Source organism: Triturus cristatus, chromosome 3_1 (assembly GCF_964204655.1).
Source record: "Triturus cristatus chromosome 3_1, aTriCri1.1, whole genome shotgun sequence".
In the NCBI taxonomy this organism is placed as follows: Eukaryota; Metazoa; Chordata; class Amphibia; order Caudata; family Salamandridae; genus Triturus; species Triturus cristatus.
The window spans coordinates 977323386-977339232 of NC_140583.1; the positions used below are offsets into that span (position 1 = coordinate 977323386).

Sequence of the window (15847 nt, forward strand, 5' to 3'; positions counted from 1 at the left end):
TTAACAGGAAATTGCTTGGAAAGATATAGTCTATGCCTAGCCCTCAGACTAAGATGAACAAATATGCACTTTAAGCCACGTTGTCAGCTTTTTCACTGGAAAGGAGTCATCCATCTAGTCAGTGAGTGCAGTTACCAAATAAACACAAAGGTATGCACAAGCCTCAGGTTTCACTTTTGAACATTATGCAACATTATTGAAGCTTTCCAGGTACTCTTCAAAGGTGACAAGCATTGTAAAATCAAGGATTAAACATGCCCATAATAATTTTTAGGAGACCTGCTAGCACTGCTGCTTGCCTGCGGTGCTTCAGAGCTACTTGCCAACCACTGCAAAGTATTTAAAATCCCAAATATATATGGTGTGAACCCATTATTCAAGGCGACATTGGGCATTTGAAATTTATTTACCCTGAACACATTTTGCACACTTGGACCATGAGCTTAGGTAGGTTCAAAGGGGCAAAGATCAGACATGAGCCACTGAAGAAGATGCAAACAGTCCATGTTCTATCGCCTGAGAAGGCAAGCCCATAAAGGGACTGATCGGCCTACCCTAGCTCTTGTCTGGGAACAGTTTTTGTAAAAAAATCTGCTTTTTCTGTGTGGTCAGTCCATATTTTTCTCCTTTTGCTGGACCCTATATTTTTGCTGGCTTTACAACTCTGTGCTTGTTACACTTGCAAACCACTGGAAACGTGCCTGTGCTTCCACATTCAACATGATGAAACTGGCACACCCCAAATAGGCATATTTTAACATACCTGTAAGTTACCAGTCTAGTGTATGGTACAAAGGGTACCATAGGGTCTGGAAGCTAAATGTTACTAGTGGACTGCAGCATCCTTTGTGTTATACACTACAGTGACAGTGCAAACATGGCGTCAAGCCTACCACTGTAGTCCAACTGTGGCAGTATAAACACTGCAATTCGACCTGTCAAAATAAACCCTTTTGACAGGTCAAATCTTCCTTTTAAATATATGCAAATAAACCCATGTAGGTCTTGTAGTCCACAAGGAAGGGTGCATGGTATTTATAGAAGTTAAATGTTAGCCTGTCCTTACAGTGAAAATAATTAAACAACTATATACAATAGCTATTCAAAATCCATTGGTGAAGTTTTTTAGAAATTTACATTCTCACTGCCTGATGTTCTTAGAGGCTAGATTTGCACTCAATAACCCACTTCTGCCAACCAGTAATTAGCATTTGAAGAGGTGTGAAAAGTTGTGAAGTGTTTCCCAGGAGCAAACAATAGGCTGCCCTGAATAGGCAGAAATGATTCCCCTCAACCTGACGTAATATACAGGTTGGTGATATAGGGATCCTTTTTCACATTCGTGTCAAATCCTGCTGGGCTGGTCTGCTGAGCTTTTACATACAACACTAGGGGAGCACTTGAAAGGAACGGAAACACGATGTCAAAATAATTCTTGTGTATCTCATCTCTAGTTGCTGAATGACCTACTTTGTCCTACCAGACTACTGTCTCTGGGTTTTAAAATATAAACCTGGAGGCGCACTTCAAAGGAAGATAAAGAGGAAGACTATACAATTCTTATGCATCCACTGTTTGGTTGCTAGAAAATCCTGCTTTGTTCTACCAGACAACTGTCTTAGAGTTCATTGAGGGTACCATGGTTGCTTCAAATTGGCTTTTAGTGATCAATGCGGGAGGACACTAGGATTATCGAAGTACACACCCCAAACAAGCGCCCAGTCGAAAGAGCCAAGGTTTAGTGTGGCTGAAGACGTTGGTCATCTTAAAAATGCCCAAAGTGGTTAGGGTTGGTCCCAGGAACATTTACTCCATTGGCTGAGGCATGCCCAGGAGTCACTCCCAACCAATAGATAGTGCCCAGCATAAATGTAGTACACCCACTTCAAAACACTGCTACACCTGTTTATCAGAAAAGGACTGGATTTGATGTCTGGTCTGAGAAGAGCCCTGGAGGACTGGACCTGCTCTCTTATACCCAGGATGAACGAGCACACCAAGGGACAGAAAGATGACCTCCTGTTAAATGTACAGGGACACAAGCTACAAGAGGTACTTTCCTGCAACTGCCCATCTTACCAGTGACAACTGGACCTGGACTGAACCTGGTTTGGCCTCTGCCTGACACCTTGCAAGTCTCAAAGTGCCTCTCGGAGGTCAAGGGGACTTTACATGGGTACTCATGTGGTAGATTGGGACTAGAAGGGCTGAAGATAGAGGGTAAAATATTTGCCCAGGCCTACCCCGCACTCTGAGGGATTAACTAAAGAAGACAAAAGTAGTGCCTGAAAAGTAAGCAGTGGAAGGACATAAGCAATAGTTGCATGCTCCATAGGATAGACACACAAGAAAAGGAAGAAGGCCCGTACAAGCTAACGAATAAAAAGCAAGCAAATGAGTGACAAAGCCAGCCAATGGTAAGCAATCAGCAGGCTTCAAGTCGACTGTAAGAGGACAATAGGTATTTTCCCCAATAGACAGCTTGCGCGTTCTGGTAGATGCAACCTAAAAACTATTTTATAGGTGCAGGCATGCGTGATCATATATGCACACTTGACCATGAAGAGCATCCACTCGGGAGCCCTGTCAGATTCTTGCCCGTACCACATCTTCCGTCATCACCCCCCCCCCCAGCTTCGCCGAACGTCTGGAAACACACCTAGATCAACCATTTGCTGAAGAAGCCGTCCTCAGACCAGACAGACCTCAAGAACTTCAGACCCATCTCTCTCCTCCCCTTCGCAGCAAAGGTCATTGAGAAGGCCATCAACGCCCAACTCATTACGTTCATAGAGGAGATTCAAGCCCTGGACACCTCTCAAACCAGCTTCCGTAGCAACCACAGCAGGGAGACTGCAGTCATCACCGCCACAGACATACGCTCCCTCCTAGACCGGGGTGAGACCAGTCCTCATCCTACGAGAGCCATCGGCCGCCTTCGACACAGTCTCCCACCGCACCCTAATCATGATACTCTACGACGCTGGCACCCGCGGCAAGGCACTTAACTGGATCCACTCTTTCCTTACCGGCCAGACTCAGCGAGTCAGACTACCTCATTTCCTCTAATAATCGTACAGACCGAGATAAACGGCTACTCCCTTAGCCCCATCCTCTTCAACGCCTACATGGCCCCCCTCGCAGCCCTTGTCAGAAGCCACAGACTCAACATCCTCTCCTATGCAGACGACACCCAGCAGGTCCTCTCCCTCAACAACGAACCCAAAACCGCCAGAACCATCTTCCACAGCAGAATGAAGGCCATTGCCACCTGGATGAAAGACAGCTGCCTGAAGCTCAACCTGGGTAAGACCGAAGTACTCATCCTGGGACCCTCCACTTCAGCCTTGGATGACTCTTGGTGGCCAGCCGCTCTGGACCCCCTTCCACTCTGACGGACCACGCTCGCAACTTCAGCATCATACTGAACTCATCGCTTACAATTAACCACCAAATAAACGCAGTTTCTTTAGCCTGCTTCTACAAGCTCCACCTGCTTCAAAAGACATTCAGATGGATTCCCACAGAATCCAGAAAGAAGGTTACCCATGCACTCATCACCAGCAGACTCGACTACGTCAACGCACTCTACGCTGGTGTCACCCAAAACAGCTCAAGAAACTACAGAATGTCCAAAACTCCACTGCCAGACTGGTCCTAAACGTCCCCCGCCGCAGCCACATCATGCAACACCTCCAACATCTACACTGGCTACCAGTCAACAAGAGGATCACCTTCAAGCTTCTCACACATGCCAGCAAAGCTCGCCATGACGAAGGATCAGCATACCTGAACCATCGCCTCGCTTTCCAGGTACTCGCCAGACAACTCTGTTCCGTCCAACTCGCCCTAGCCTCCGTCCCCAGGATCCACAAGACAAGAATCGGTGGAATTTCACTCTCATACCTCGTCACCAAGATCTGGAACACCCTACCCCACCACCTCAGGCAATCTGCTACGCTGACCCAATTCAAAGACGACCTCAAGACCTGGCTCTTTGAAGGATCCTAAACCCAGAGGCAACAGCAGCTCCCCCCCCAAACACCCCCACCCAGCGCCTTGAGACCATCACAGGTGAGTAGCCACACTTTACAAGCCCCTGATTGATTGATTTGTCAGTACACAAGTGAGTGCCATTTTATTTTATATTTACTGATCAGAGGTGGATCAGAAAATAAGAAAGGCAAAAAAAAGCCACTGGGGGTAGAGTGTGGTGGAGGAAGGCATAAAGGAAGGAGCAGGGAGGAAAAAAATAAAAAAGCCTGGTTTTAGAAGGGGAAAGCAGAGCATATGAGGGAGAGCAATACAGAGGGCATGGAGAAAATCTATATCTGGTAGGCATGACGGAAAAAAGGAAATTAAAAAGCTTGAGAAGCAGCAGCTGTCCTTTTAAGTTTTAACTGGTTTTGGTAAAGTTTGAGAAAATAAAACTAAAAGGTGCCTTTAAACTGGATTATGCTGAAAACAAAGCTGCCACTCGCCTGGCAGTTCAGGACAGACTGTCCTATGAGGAACAGGGTCATCACTGATTTGCTTAAGAAGGGCTTTTGTATGAAGTGGCATTTAAGGTGAAAAACTATAGACTGGAATGCAGCCCGAGCGATTATCAGTGGCTAAGATTAATTCAAGTATTGCACCCATCATCTTGTTTTGGTTGGCTCTCTAAAGACGCAAGAAGAAACCTTTGGCCAAAAATCCTCTAAATCGCTGGTTTACTGGTGTGGACCTGCAGTCAATATTTTCCGCACCATCTAGATTCTGCCACTATATTAGGGCAAAATGAATCAACAAAGTTATGCTCAAATTTTATTTTCTCCAAGACCCCAAAAATACATGACCGTCAATCAATGGAATTAAGTGGCTACATTAACAGGAATTCAGCACGAGACAAATGTCCAGCAACATAGAAAAGCACTTACCTAAAGTCTTTCACATCCGTATCAATACCGTTTTGGACAGGCAGGCCGTTCGCCTTATCCATTACATCTCCTTCCTCCTTCAAGTCCCCCAATTTATCTCCATCGTATACTCCTTTACTTTTTTTATCCACTTTGTCATTTTCATCATTTTCTCCATCTCTTGGACCCTGTCATAAATTAAAATGCTCAATCAAGTCATGCGATTCTTTATCTTCACCTTTAGTTTGTTTTATAAATCAACTTGACATTCAATGGCACTTCATGTTGTTTTATTCATCTAGCAAAATAAGCTACAGTGAGTCCTTTTCTTGGTGAAAAGGGGCAATCAGGCATTACTGGACAATCTCCTGAAGGGTAATGTCTGTACTAACGATGTCACAGGGTGGTCGCTATTGCAACTAATAAACAAGCATTTGCAATGCAACAGGTCTCGCATTTATGAGAGTTTGAGCTATTGACATTGCAACTAACAATGCCTTATTTTTGTTTTCGTTTTAAAAATATGAATAAAAGGCATTGTCATTTACAATGCCATTAGCTTAAACTCTGGTAACTGCAAGACCTATTGCATTGCAAATGCTTGTTTTGCAAGGGCATTAAACAGAGGTGGACGGGGAGACAAATCCCTAATTCATGAATTCGTGGCTAAGTTAAGCATTCCACATTGATTTTCGGGCTGCCACAAAGATTTGTGACGTTCCACCGGGCGATGTGAAACAGGCCTGGCTTGCTTTGAAGTTGGATTACTAACCCAGGAAAAAAGTGCATCTAACCCTGAACACTAAAAATAACTGAAAACAAGCAAAGGGCACTTGAATATTTTTTTTTCTTTAAATGGCACAACAAACAAGTATTGGTTTACCTTGCAGTGACTTCCAAAAGGGGGCTGCTACCCGGTAGAGACTGGGCACTGCTCTTCTAGTTACTGATTGTAACCTTTGCTCTGGTTTATGATGAGTTAAACAGTCAGCATCCTGTGAACCTTCCACGAGTGCACGTGGTCACTGTGAGTGGACTGTCCGTGTCCCCAACAGTGTAGCACTGGTGACACATAGCAACAGAGATGGGGGGCGGGTAGGCAATAAAATACAGGTAAAAGCTGAGGGAGTGAGCGTTCTCATGTGAGGATCAACTGTTCAAAATTAAAAAAACAAGCAGCGGGGAGTGGAGAGCGCTCTTGCGACAGTGACATGGGGAATGCAGTAATAATGTGCACAAGGGGCGTCCAGCGCTCTGCTGAGAGGTACATGGCGAGTGCACTAGTAATGCACATAAGGGGCCGTCCGCTACCTACACAAACCACTTTATGCGCTGTGATGCCATAACTATGGCAGTAAGCGCTAAACAAATGCCAATAACTAACGCTAGAAAGCAGAAAGAAGGAGGGGGCTCCAGTGCAAAGCCAAGCTGCATTACTCCGAGATGTGTTTGTAACCTCTGGAGTCAGTGGGAAAGACAGCACTATAGCCCGGCAGAAGCTCTGTCCTGGAGATGTGGCGGCAGAGCAACAACCTAAGTACTGGCACCGACAAGAGAACACGGTTGGGACGGGTAGAATAGAGAGGGTAGTATACTGTTAGGTTGGGTGGGCTAGGAGCCAGGTGTCCAGAGGGTGGAAACGGGCTATGTTTGGACGCAGCGGCAGAGCCCTGGGTGTGAAGGAAGGTAAGAGGCTGGAACAGCAAAGCAGAGTGGGTGGAGGGAGTAAGTGGTTCAGACAATGGGCGTAAAGCCTAGCACGTGCATGTGTGTGTGTGTGTGTGGTGGGGGGGGGGGGGTTCAGGGTTACAGGCATCAGAGCTGGGTATGCACAGACAGGGGAGCGGTTAAGGCTACAGTGTGCGGAGCCGAAAGTGCACAGGGAGGGAATCAAAGGCTACAGACTGCAGAGCAGAGAGAGCACAAGCAGGGGAGGAGTTAAGGAAGAGTGTGCAGACGGGAATGCACAAGCGGGAGAGGGGCTTAAACTATAGACTGCGGATCCGGGTTTGCACAGGGCAGTAAGAGGGTAGAACTAAGGGTGGCAGAGGGGGGTGTGCATTGATTTGAATTCCGGGTGTGCACATATCGGTAAAGGTTAGGTGTGTACAAGGAGGTAAGGGGATCGGTAAAGGTTAGGTGTGTACAAGGAGGTAAGGGGATAGGACTGTAGGCAGCAGGGCCTAGTGTCCATTGGGAGTGGGGGGATTAGGGCTTCAGGCATCAGAGGGAAGGGAAGATTTAAGGAACGCTCAGGGACTGGCAGTGAACGACGGGTGGCACAGCAGGGCGGTAAGGGGTACAACTAAGGGGAGGCAGAGCTGGGTGTGCGCAGGGTTGTACAGGGTACAACCACATGTGGCAGAGCCGAGGAGTGTGTGCAGAGTGGTAGAGAGGGTACAGCTAAGCGAAGCAAAGCCGGGTTTCCGCAGGCGGTAAGGGTGTCACTGAAGGGCGGTTAGGTATGCAATGCACGTGGAGCCTTGTTGCCAAGAAGCCCTTACCTGCTTTGTGCAGCTGTGTCCGCAGCCCCTTTGGTCGGCCCCAGCCGGGCTGCCTGTTCTGTCCCACAGAAGATCCCCGGGAGCTCTCTTGCATGCTTCCCGGGGCTGAAGCAGTGCTGTGACTGCAGAGGGATCTACCCCGGCCCTGAGAGCCTCGGTCTTTGGCACTCCAGCGACTCATCCCTTGACCCTGGAGCGGTGAAATCGCCCTGCACCGGGTCGCCCGCCATCTGGAACTCACAGCCTACAATTAGCAGTGTCTGCCAAAGAGCACCATTGCACAACGACCACAACAACTTGAAACCCGGCTCCGCCCGATGACATCACACAGGACCATGGGCGATTGTTTTAAAAAAAAAAAATTTTATGTAAACAATTCTATTATTTATGTTCTAATTAGATTCACATTTAATCATATGTGCCGAGGGACTTTTTTTCAAAAGCTGCGAAGTACGGCCTGATTGCGGTGACACCCAACACCGCGGGGTTAAAGACAGATGTCCCATGCTCAAAGGCCAATGTAGACTGTGCATTGTCTAGTCCCTACTGTGTGAGTCGCCATGGAGCAGAGCTACGCCGCGAAGAGGCTGACAACATGGAGAAACTCCGGCCCACCAGCACCACTAAGAAGGCAAGAGGAGTGGCCCAGGCGAGAGCAGAGATGAGCCGGAAGAGAGGCTGCATGCGGCGTAAGGTGCATGGAGGAGCTCTGGCTGTCCAGCACCGCGAAGAAGCCCTGGGGTGGCCGAGGCCCAAGCGAGGGCAGAGGTGAGCCTAGAGACGTCACCTATGGGCGAAAGTGAGCGAGAGTGAAGCGGGCAGCACCACAAGGCCAGAGGTGTGGAAACGCCAAGAGCAAAAGAGACGGCCGTGCGCATCTCCTGTCCGGGCAGGCTCAGTGAGCAGGAGACAGGGAGGGAACCAATATGCCTCCCTTCCAATCTAAAGCGCGCCTTTTTGACGCACACCAATCAGAAGCATGGGTGGAGCTTCCACCCTCGTTTCGCAAGATAAAGCAACAACAATAGATCTCGCCAGGAGCGAGCAGCGCATGCGCTGCGTCGCTAGGCGAGACCTAAATACTCCAACTGGATAAGCAAGTTCACCCTTTCAGATACTTGATACTTCGTAGGAAACAAGGTGAAGCTGTCAAGATTTATTTAGAAGATGGGGTAGAAACTCGAATAGAGCACAGTACATAACACTCACAATGAATATCTTCAGAAAGAATTGGGTTTTTGCTTGCAAGCAAAAGAGGCAGCTAAAGGAATATGCTACTTACCAGTATGCATCTGTTCTTGGCATGTAGAGCTGCAGATCTATACACTGTGCATAGATCGCCATCTGGTGTTGGGCCCGGATGTTTGCAGTTTGTTTTTCTTCTTGGACAATGTTTGGAAGTCACGAGTTTGGTGACTCCTCCTTCGGTCCGTACTGCGCATGGGCTTCGGCTTCATCCTCAGATTGTTTTTCGCCAGCAGGGAAAAGATGGAGCGTAGTGATAATAGTAAAGAAACCCATGTGTGTTGTATCTAAATAAGATAGACTGGAACGGATACAGGTAGCCGGGGAGGCAGGTGGGCGTGTACAGATCTGCAGCTCTACATGCCAAGAACAGATGCATACTGGTAAGTAGCATATTCCGTTCGAGGCATATGAGCTGCAGATTATACACTGTGCATAGATTATATAGCAGTACCCAATCCTAGCGGCGACCACCGGTATCCGTTGCAGTGGTTTGAAACAGTGTCTTTAGTACAGCCTGGCCCACACTAGCTTGTTGTTTGGAGTGCATGTCTACACAGTAATGTTTTGTGAAGGTGTGCGGTGTTGACCATGTGGCTGCTTTGCAGATGTCATCTAAGGGTATGTTCCCTAGAAAAGCCATAGAAGCCCCTATCTTTCTTGTAGAGTGGGCTTTAGGTGGAACAGATAATGTTCTTTTTGCTTTGTGATAGCAAATTTGTATGCACTTTACAATCCACCTAGCTATCCCTGATTTTGAGATGGGGTTGCCTTTATGCGGTGGAGAGAACGAGACAAACAACTGTTTAGTCTTTCTGAAAGATTGCGTTCTTTGTATGTAGTAAAGTAAAGCCCTTTTAACATCAAGTGTATGTAGAGCCCTTTCCGCAACAGATTGAGGTTGCGAGAAAAAAACCGGTAATTCCACCGATTGATTGAGATGGAAGGGGGAAATGACCTTGGGCAGAAATTTAGGATTTGTGCGAAGAATCACCTTGCTGTGATGTATCTGTAGAAAGGGTTCTTGTATAGTGAACTCTTGTATTTCACTAACCCTTCTAAGGGAAGTGATAGCTACGAGAAAAGCTGTTTTCCAAGTAAGGAACTGCAGCTCACATTTATGCATTGGTTCGAAAGGCGGACCCATCAGCCTTGTAAGAACTAAGTTTAGATTCCACACAGGTGAGGGTGGTGCCCTGGGCGAAATTACTCTTTTAAGGCCTTCCATGAAAGCTTTAATAGCAGGCACTCTGAAAAGTGATAAATGCTGTCTGTTTTGCAGGTAAGCAGCAATTGCTGCTAGGTGTAAACGGATGGATGAAAATGCCAGGTTACCCCTTTGTAGATGGAGCAGGTAGCATATGATGTGCTGTATGGATACATCTAAAGGGTTGATAGTATTGTTACGGCAGTAAACAACAAATCTTTTCCACTTTGCGGCATAGCATGCTCGAGTGGTAGGACGTCTGGCTTCCCTGATAATATTCATGCAATCAGGAGGAAGGTTAAGGTATCCAAATTCTAAGATTTCAGGAGCCAGATCGCAAGGTTGAGCTGAGCTGGGTCCGGGTGCCTGATTTCTCCATGGTTCTGGGTTAGGAGGCATGGGGACAGGTGCAGTTTTTGGTGTGGTACCACTGAGAGCTGTAGTAGTGTGGTGTACCACGGCTGCCTGGCCCATGTTGGAGCTACCAGAATGAGTGTGAGGGAGTGCTGTTGTAGCTTCCTTACCACTAATGGAATTAGCGGGAGAGGTGGAAAGGAGTATGCAAATTTGCCTGACCAGTTCATCCATATCGTATTGCCTTTGGACAATGGGTGTGGGTATCTGGCGGCGAAGCTTGGGCATTTTTTGTTTTCGTGGGTGGCGAAGAGGTCTATGTGAGGATGGGCCCACTTGTGAAAGAATGGGCGAAGAACTTGTGGATGCAGTGTGCATTTGCTGCGTTTGTCTGCTGAGCAGATCTGCCATGGTGTTTTGTATCCCTGGGACGTGTTGTGCCAGGAGAAAGATTTTATGTGGGATTGCCCATCTCCATATGCTCTGTGCTAACCGAGAGCTGTGGAGAGTGTGTCCCCCCCCTGTTTTTGAATGTAGTACATTGCAGTCATATTGTCTGTGCGAATGAGGACTGCTTTGGCTGAGATTTGTTTCTGAAACGATTTCAGGGCTAGAAAGATCGCCAATAACTCCAGATGGTTGATGTGGAGTAACTTTTGTTGTGACGTCCATATACCTTGCACTGTGAGGTGTAATAGGTGCGCTCCCCAGCCGGAGAGCGATGCGTCCGTTGTTAGAATTACCTGAGGAACCGGGTCCAGGAACGGTCGCCCTTTGGAAAGGTTTGTGGTGTTCCACCACTGCAGAGAGCGATGGGTGCGACCATCCACCAACACCAGATCCGTCAGCTGTCCCTGGGCCTGGTTCCACTGGCGTGCTAGGCACTCTTGGAGTGGACGCATGTGGAGTCTTGCATGAGACACTATGAAGATGCAAGATGCCATCATCCCCATTAGCTTCATAAACACTCTTGCTGGGAGAGAGTGCTGAAGGATGAATCTTTGGCGCAAGGCTTGTATGCTTGCGATTCTGGCTGAATTGGGATAGGCTATAGCTTTTGAGGTGTCTATAGTGGCACCGAGGTATTGCTTTGTGTGAGACAGTATTAGCTGGGACTTTTGGTGGTTCACCGTGAAACCTAGCTGGTGGAGTAGTTGGATGGTAGTGTTTGTATGTTGCACACACTGGTTGTAGGACGCGGCTTTTATTAGCCAGTCGTCCAAGTAAGGGAAGACGTGAATGTGTTGTCTTCTGAGGTGTGCCGCCACTACTGCTAGGCATTTGGTAAACACTCTTGGTGCGGTTGTGACCCCGAAGGGGAGAACCTTGAACTGATAATGTTGCCCGTCCACTACAAATCTGAGGTACTTTCTGTGAGAAGGGTGTATTGGAATATGAAAGTATGCGTCTTTCAAGTCCAGCGTAGTGAGAAAGTCGCCCTAGCAGAGGAGTGGGAGAACTTGTTGGAGAGTTACCATGTGAAAATGGTCTGAATGTATGTATGCATTTAGAGGCCGGAGGTCTAGAATGGGCCGCAGGGTCTCGTCTCTCTTTGGTATCAGAAAGTACAGAGAGTAGACCCCTAAATTTTGTTGATTGATGGGGACCTTCTCTATAGCTTGTTTTTGCAGGAGTGAGGTTACCTCTTGTTTCAGCAGCGTGGTATGTTCTTGTGACATTGTACGGTGCCTCGGTGGAATATTTGGGGGGGAAGATGTTAGTTCGAGACAGTACCCTGACCGAATAATTTGGGTCACCCATTTGTCTGATGTTATGGTCTCCCAGGCTTGAAAAAAGTCTTGTAGTCTGCCCCCGACTGGAGTGGAATGGTCTGGGGGGAGCGGGGGAAAGTCATTGTGTGGGCGGTGTGGCAGAACGGGCGGTGTTGGTTTTGCTCCTGCCTTTATTATTGTTCCCTCTATAGCCACCTCTTTGATAGCCCTTTTGTGAAGGTAGTCTGAGGAGGGGACTTGTAGGACGTAGAGGCGTTATCGGCAGAGTAACCTCTGCCAGTGCCTCGAAAGGAGGAACGGCGAAAGGAGCGTTTAGGAGTGTGGGATTGTAATGCTCCCATAGACTTCGCCGTATCTGTATCCTTCATTTTTTCCAGGGCTTCGTCTACTTTTGGGCCAAATAAGTGTTGTTGGTCAAAAGGGTGGTTCAATATAGATGCTTGGACCTCCGGCTTAAAGCCTGAGATTCTGAGCCAGGCGTGGCGGCGAAGCAGAACACTGAGGTTTATAGCCCTGGAAGCTGTGTCTGCTGCGTCAAGTGCACATTTAATAGAGGTGTTGGTAATGATCTTTCCCTCTTGTATCAATTCATGAGCCTTATTTTTATATTTTTCTGGGAGATGTTGCATGATAGCCTCCAGCTCATCATAGTGCGCTCTGTCGTACCGTGCCAGCAGCGCTTGCGTGTTGGCGATGCGCCACATATTGGCAGCTTGCGAGGCAGTGCGTTTGCCAGACGCATCTAAAAGCTTGGACTCCTTATCGGGTGGTGGAGCCTCACCTGATGACTGAGAATTGTATCGCTGCCTAGCTGTGGATACCACTAATGAGTCTAAGGGAGCAGGTCCTTTAATATAGGCAGGATCTGTGGGGGCTGCCTTATATTTTTTCTCTATTCTGGGGTTTAAGAACCTAGCCCTGACTGGGACTTTGAAAACCTCTGCCGCATGTTTAGTCACCCCTTTAAGCATGGGTAATATGGCAGTAGATTTATCTGCGATGTCAAAAGTGTCAAGTAGGAAGTCTTCCTCAACTGGATCACTGTGTAACTCCACCCCATGATAACGTGCCGCACGTTGTAACAAGTGGTGGAACCCCAGGGAGTCCTCTGGTGGAGATGGCCTGGATGGATAAAGATCATCCTGAGGCACATCTGGGACATCTGGATTGTGATAATCCTCCCATGGGTCTGGTGTTCCCGGAGGAGTGGGGTCCTGTGGGGCATCTGTTGGATCATAGTATGGATCCCCTTGGTCATCAGGGTCTGGAGACGGGGTTGGAGAGCGATGAGGCAAGGGTGGAGATGGGGGAGGTGGAGGAGGTCGAGGTGGTGGGGAGGGTACTATGAAGGGGGATGTGGCAGAGTCCTTCCGTTTTGGCGGTGGAGGAGGAGCTGGCTTGTCTAAATGTCTTTTCTTTGAAGACAAAGTCAAATGTCCAGTCTTTGGATCCTTTGTTAAAGTCTTTTGACGAGGATCTGGCGTGAATAGCTCCTCCGGCACCGATTCATCTGTCGGTGCCGATGTTTTCGGAGCCGACGGCTTCTTTGGTTTATCCGTTCCATGCTTTTTCGGGACCTCCGATTTTTTGTTCGGTGCCGAGGCAGGCTTCGGCACGGGAGCGTCGGTGCCGAGGGATTTATGTTTGGTCGGCACCGAGAGGCCAGGTTTCGACACCAATGGCTTCGGAACGGAGCTTGGTGTGGTTTTCTTCGGTGCCGAAGGGTGTTTTTCGGCGCCGCTAGTAGGCTGGCTCGAGCCCGAGCCGCCGGGAGACTTATGATGCCTCTTCACCGGGCCCGAAGGTGGGGTGATGGAAGCGGTATGTTTGGTTTTGCCTAGGCCCGGAGGCGAAGGTGTAACCGGAGTCTCTTTCGGTATGGGCGCGGGAGTGGGAGGGGGTAGAGTACTCACGACCCTCTGCGCCGGTGTGATCTCCTCCACGTCGGAGTCGTCGGCCTCGGAAGCGCTGACGATGTCGTCCTCCTGTTCGGTGTGCTGCTGTCCCGAAGCTCCGGTGTCTTCTCCGAAGATGTCAGGTGGAGCCGAGGTCGATGAGTGCGCCATGGTGCATCGAGCTCGTCGATCCCGAATAGTCTTTTTCGATCGAAAAGACTTGCAGGCGGGGCAGTCTCGGGCCTCGTGTTCGGGAGAGGCAATGGTTGCGCACCTGATGTAGATCGGTGTGGGGAAATTTAGACCCACATTTTGGACACTTCTTAAAGGGAGTCCTTTCCATCGGCCGAGACCGGAGTCGAGATAGGCCCGAAGGCCGCTGCCTGGAATCGAGGAAGTGCCGAAGAGAGAGATAAAGAAGATGATTTTGTCTGAAGAATCTCGATGGACGAGGATTTTTCGTCAAAGGTCAAACTGGAGAGGTTCGAAGCCGGAGCACGAAGTATTACATCAGAGCCCGATGGCGGAAAAAATCTGAAGCCCATGCGCAGTACGGACCGAAGGAGGAGTCACCGAACTCGTGACTTCCAAACATTGTCCAAGAAGAAAAACAAACTGCAAACATCCGGGCCCAACACCAGATGGCGATCTATGCACAGTGTATAATCTGCAGCTCATAAGCCTCGAACACTATGTTATGCAAAGAAACACTCGAAGATGTTAAGACATTCTGGAGAAGAGATATGCCCCAGCAGAAGTTATTTATTTATTTTTAATTAACACAGACTCAGTGGCCACCCTACCAAGGATTACAAGTAGTGCCTACCAATGCGCAACTGGCAAAGTTGTAAAACATTTTATCAGTATGTGTTGCTTAATTACAACTAATAAAATAATACCTGCAACTGCCCAGTGCACTAAAAATCACTTCAGCAAGACTTCTTTCCACTTAACATAATTAATCAGATAAAAGCTTCTGCTTTAAACTTGCACCCTACAACATGTACGCCTGCAGTCCTACACTCAGCCTTCTTCGGCTACCAATTACATTTATTTAGCCCAAGGAACTGCAACACAACCAATAACCGTACAGCTATGCTCCATGGTCACTGGTCATATAGCAGGTTCTATTTTCATGGGTGTTTTTGCACACACCTAGGGTTCTGCCATTAGTTTGTCTCCCTTCCACTCACAGTGCCTGAAGCGAAGCAGCACTGCCTCCAGCATGCTCTGCTGGGGGCAAGTGCTGCTTAGGTCCAGACCCTCTGAATGACATATAGGAGCCATGTCCATGGGTTACTTACTAGCAATTCGTGAGCTACTTAAGGAAACCTCATGATGCATAAAACAAACATAGCCACAGTGTATGTGTTACTGCTTTTAGAGTTGTTTTCTTTTTAATACATGGAATCCCTATTCAAATTCCTAGACTGGAACAGGACTGCTCCCTCTAAGGAAATCTCTTGCAGTGAACCAATTTCACTGGATGGAGAAAGCTCAAAAGGTCTATGTGGATAATATACATTTTTGTAAGAGAAAGGCTTAGATTAACAAATACCAGAAAATATGGAAAAATTGCTACACTCACCCGGACTACAACACAATTTAAAGCTTTAGGTAACTGATATGCTGGGAAAAGGATTGAAAATCACCCTGAGAAACTTGGTCCACAGCAGGTCAATCACTAGAACTTCCATTCTGAATTATACTTACAAAGCGTCCTTTCCGGTGACAGGAGTCTCCAGGTGAAGAACTTAAGACGTACTCCACCATGCTGACACCCAACCCTCCACTTTCCGATCGTGGAGACAGCACCGAGTTGACCTCGCTGTTAACATGGAACCCCTGATGTCGTCTTTGAACCATGATTGGCTGGGAAACCGAATGATCTACACAAACAAGTACCCCCAAGGAAAAAAAAAGCAATTAACAAACCGCAAAACAGCAGTCAACTTTGTTCAAAACGAACGCATGTTGATGCAGCAGATGCTCCACTATCCAGTAGGAGAGA

General features: G+C 47.9%; 1 protein-coding gene across 24 annotated transcripts in view; it reads right to left on the reverse strand.

Moving 5' to 3' along the window:
- The window catches only part of PUM1 (pumilio RNA binding family member 1), an 897051-nt gene that overhangs the window by 604783 nt on the left and 276421 nt on the right, over window positions 1–15847 (reverse strand). For all 24 annotated transcript variants that reach the window (XM_085645644.1, XM_085645641.1, XM_085645638.1 and 21 more), the window contains 2 exons: window positions 15550–15725; window positions 4920–5086 (listed from right to left, as the gene is read on the reverse strand). In XM_085645644.1, coding sequence (XP_085501770.1) covers window positions 4920–5086; window positions 15550–15725 — 343 coding nt within the window. The remainder of the gene's footprint in view (window positions 1–4919; window positions 5087–15549; window positions 15726–15847) is intronic.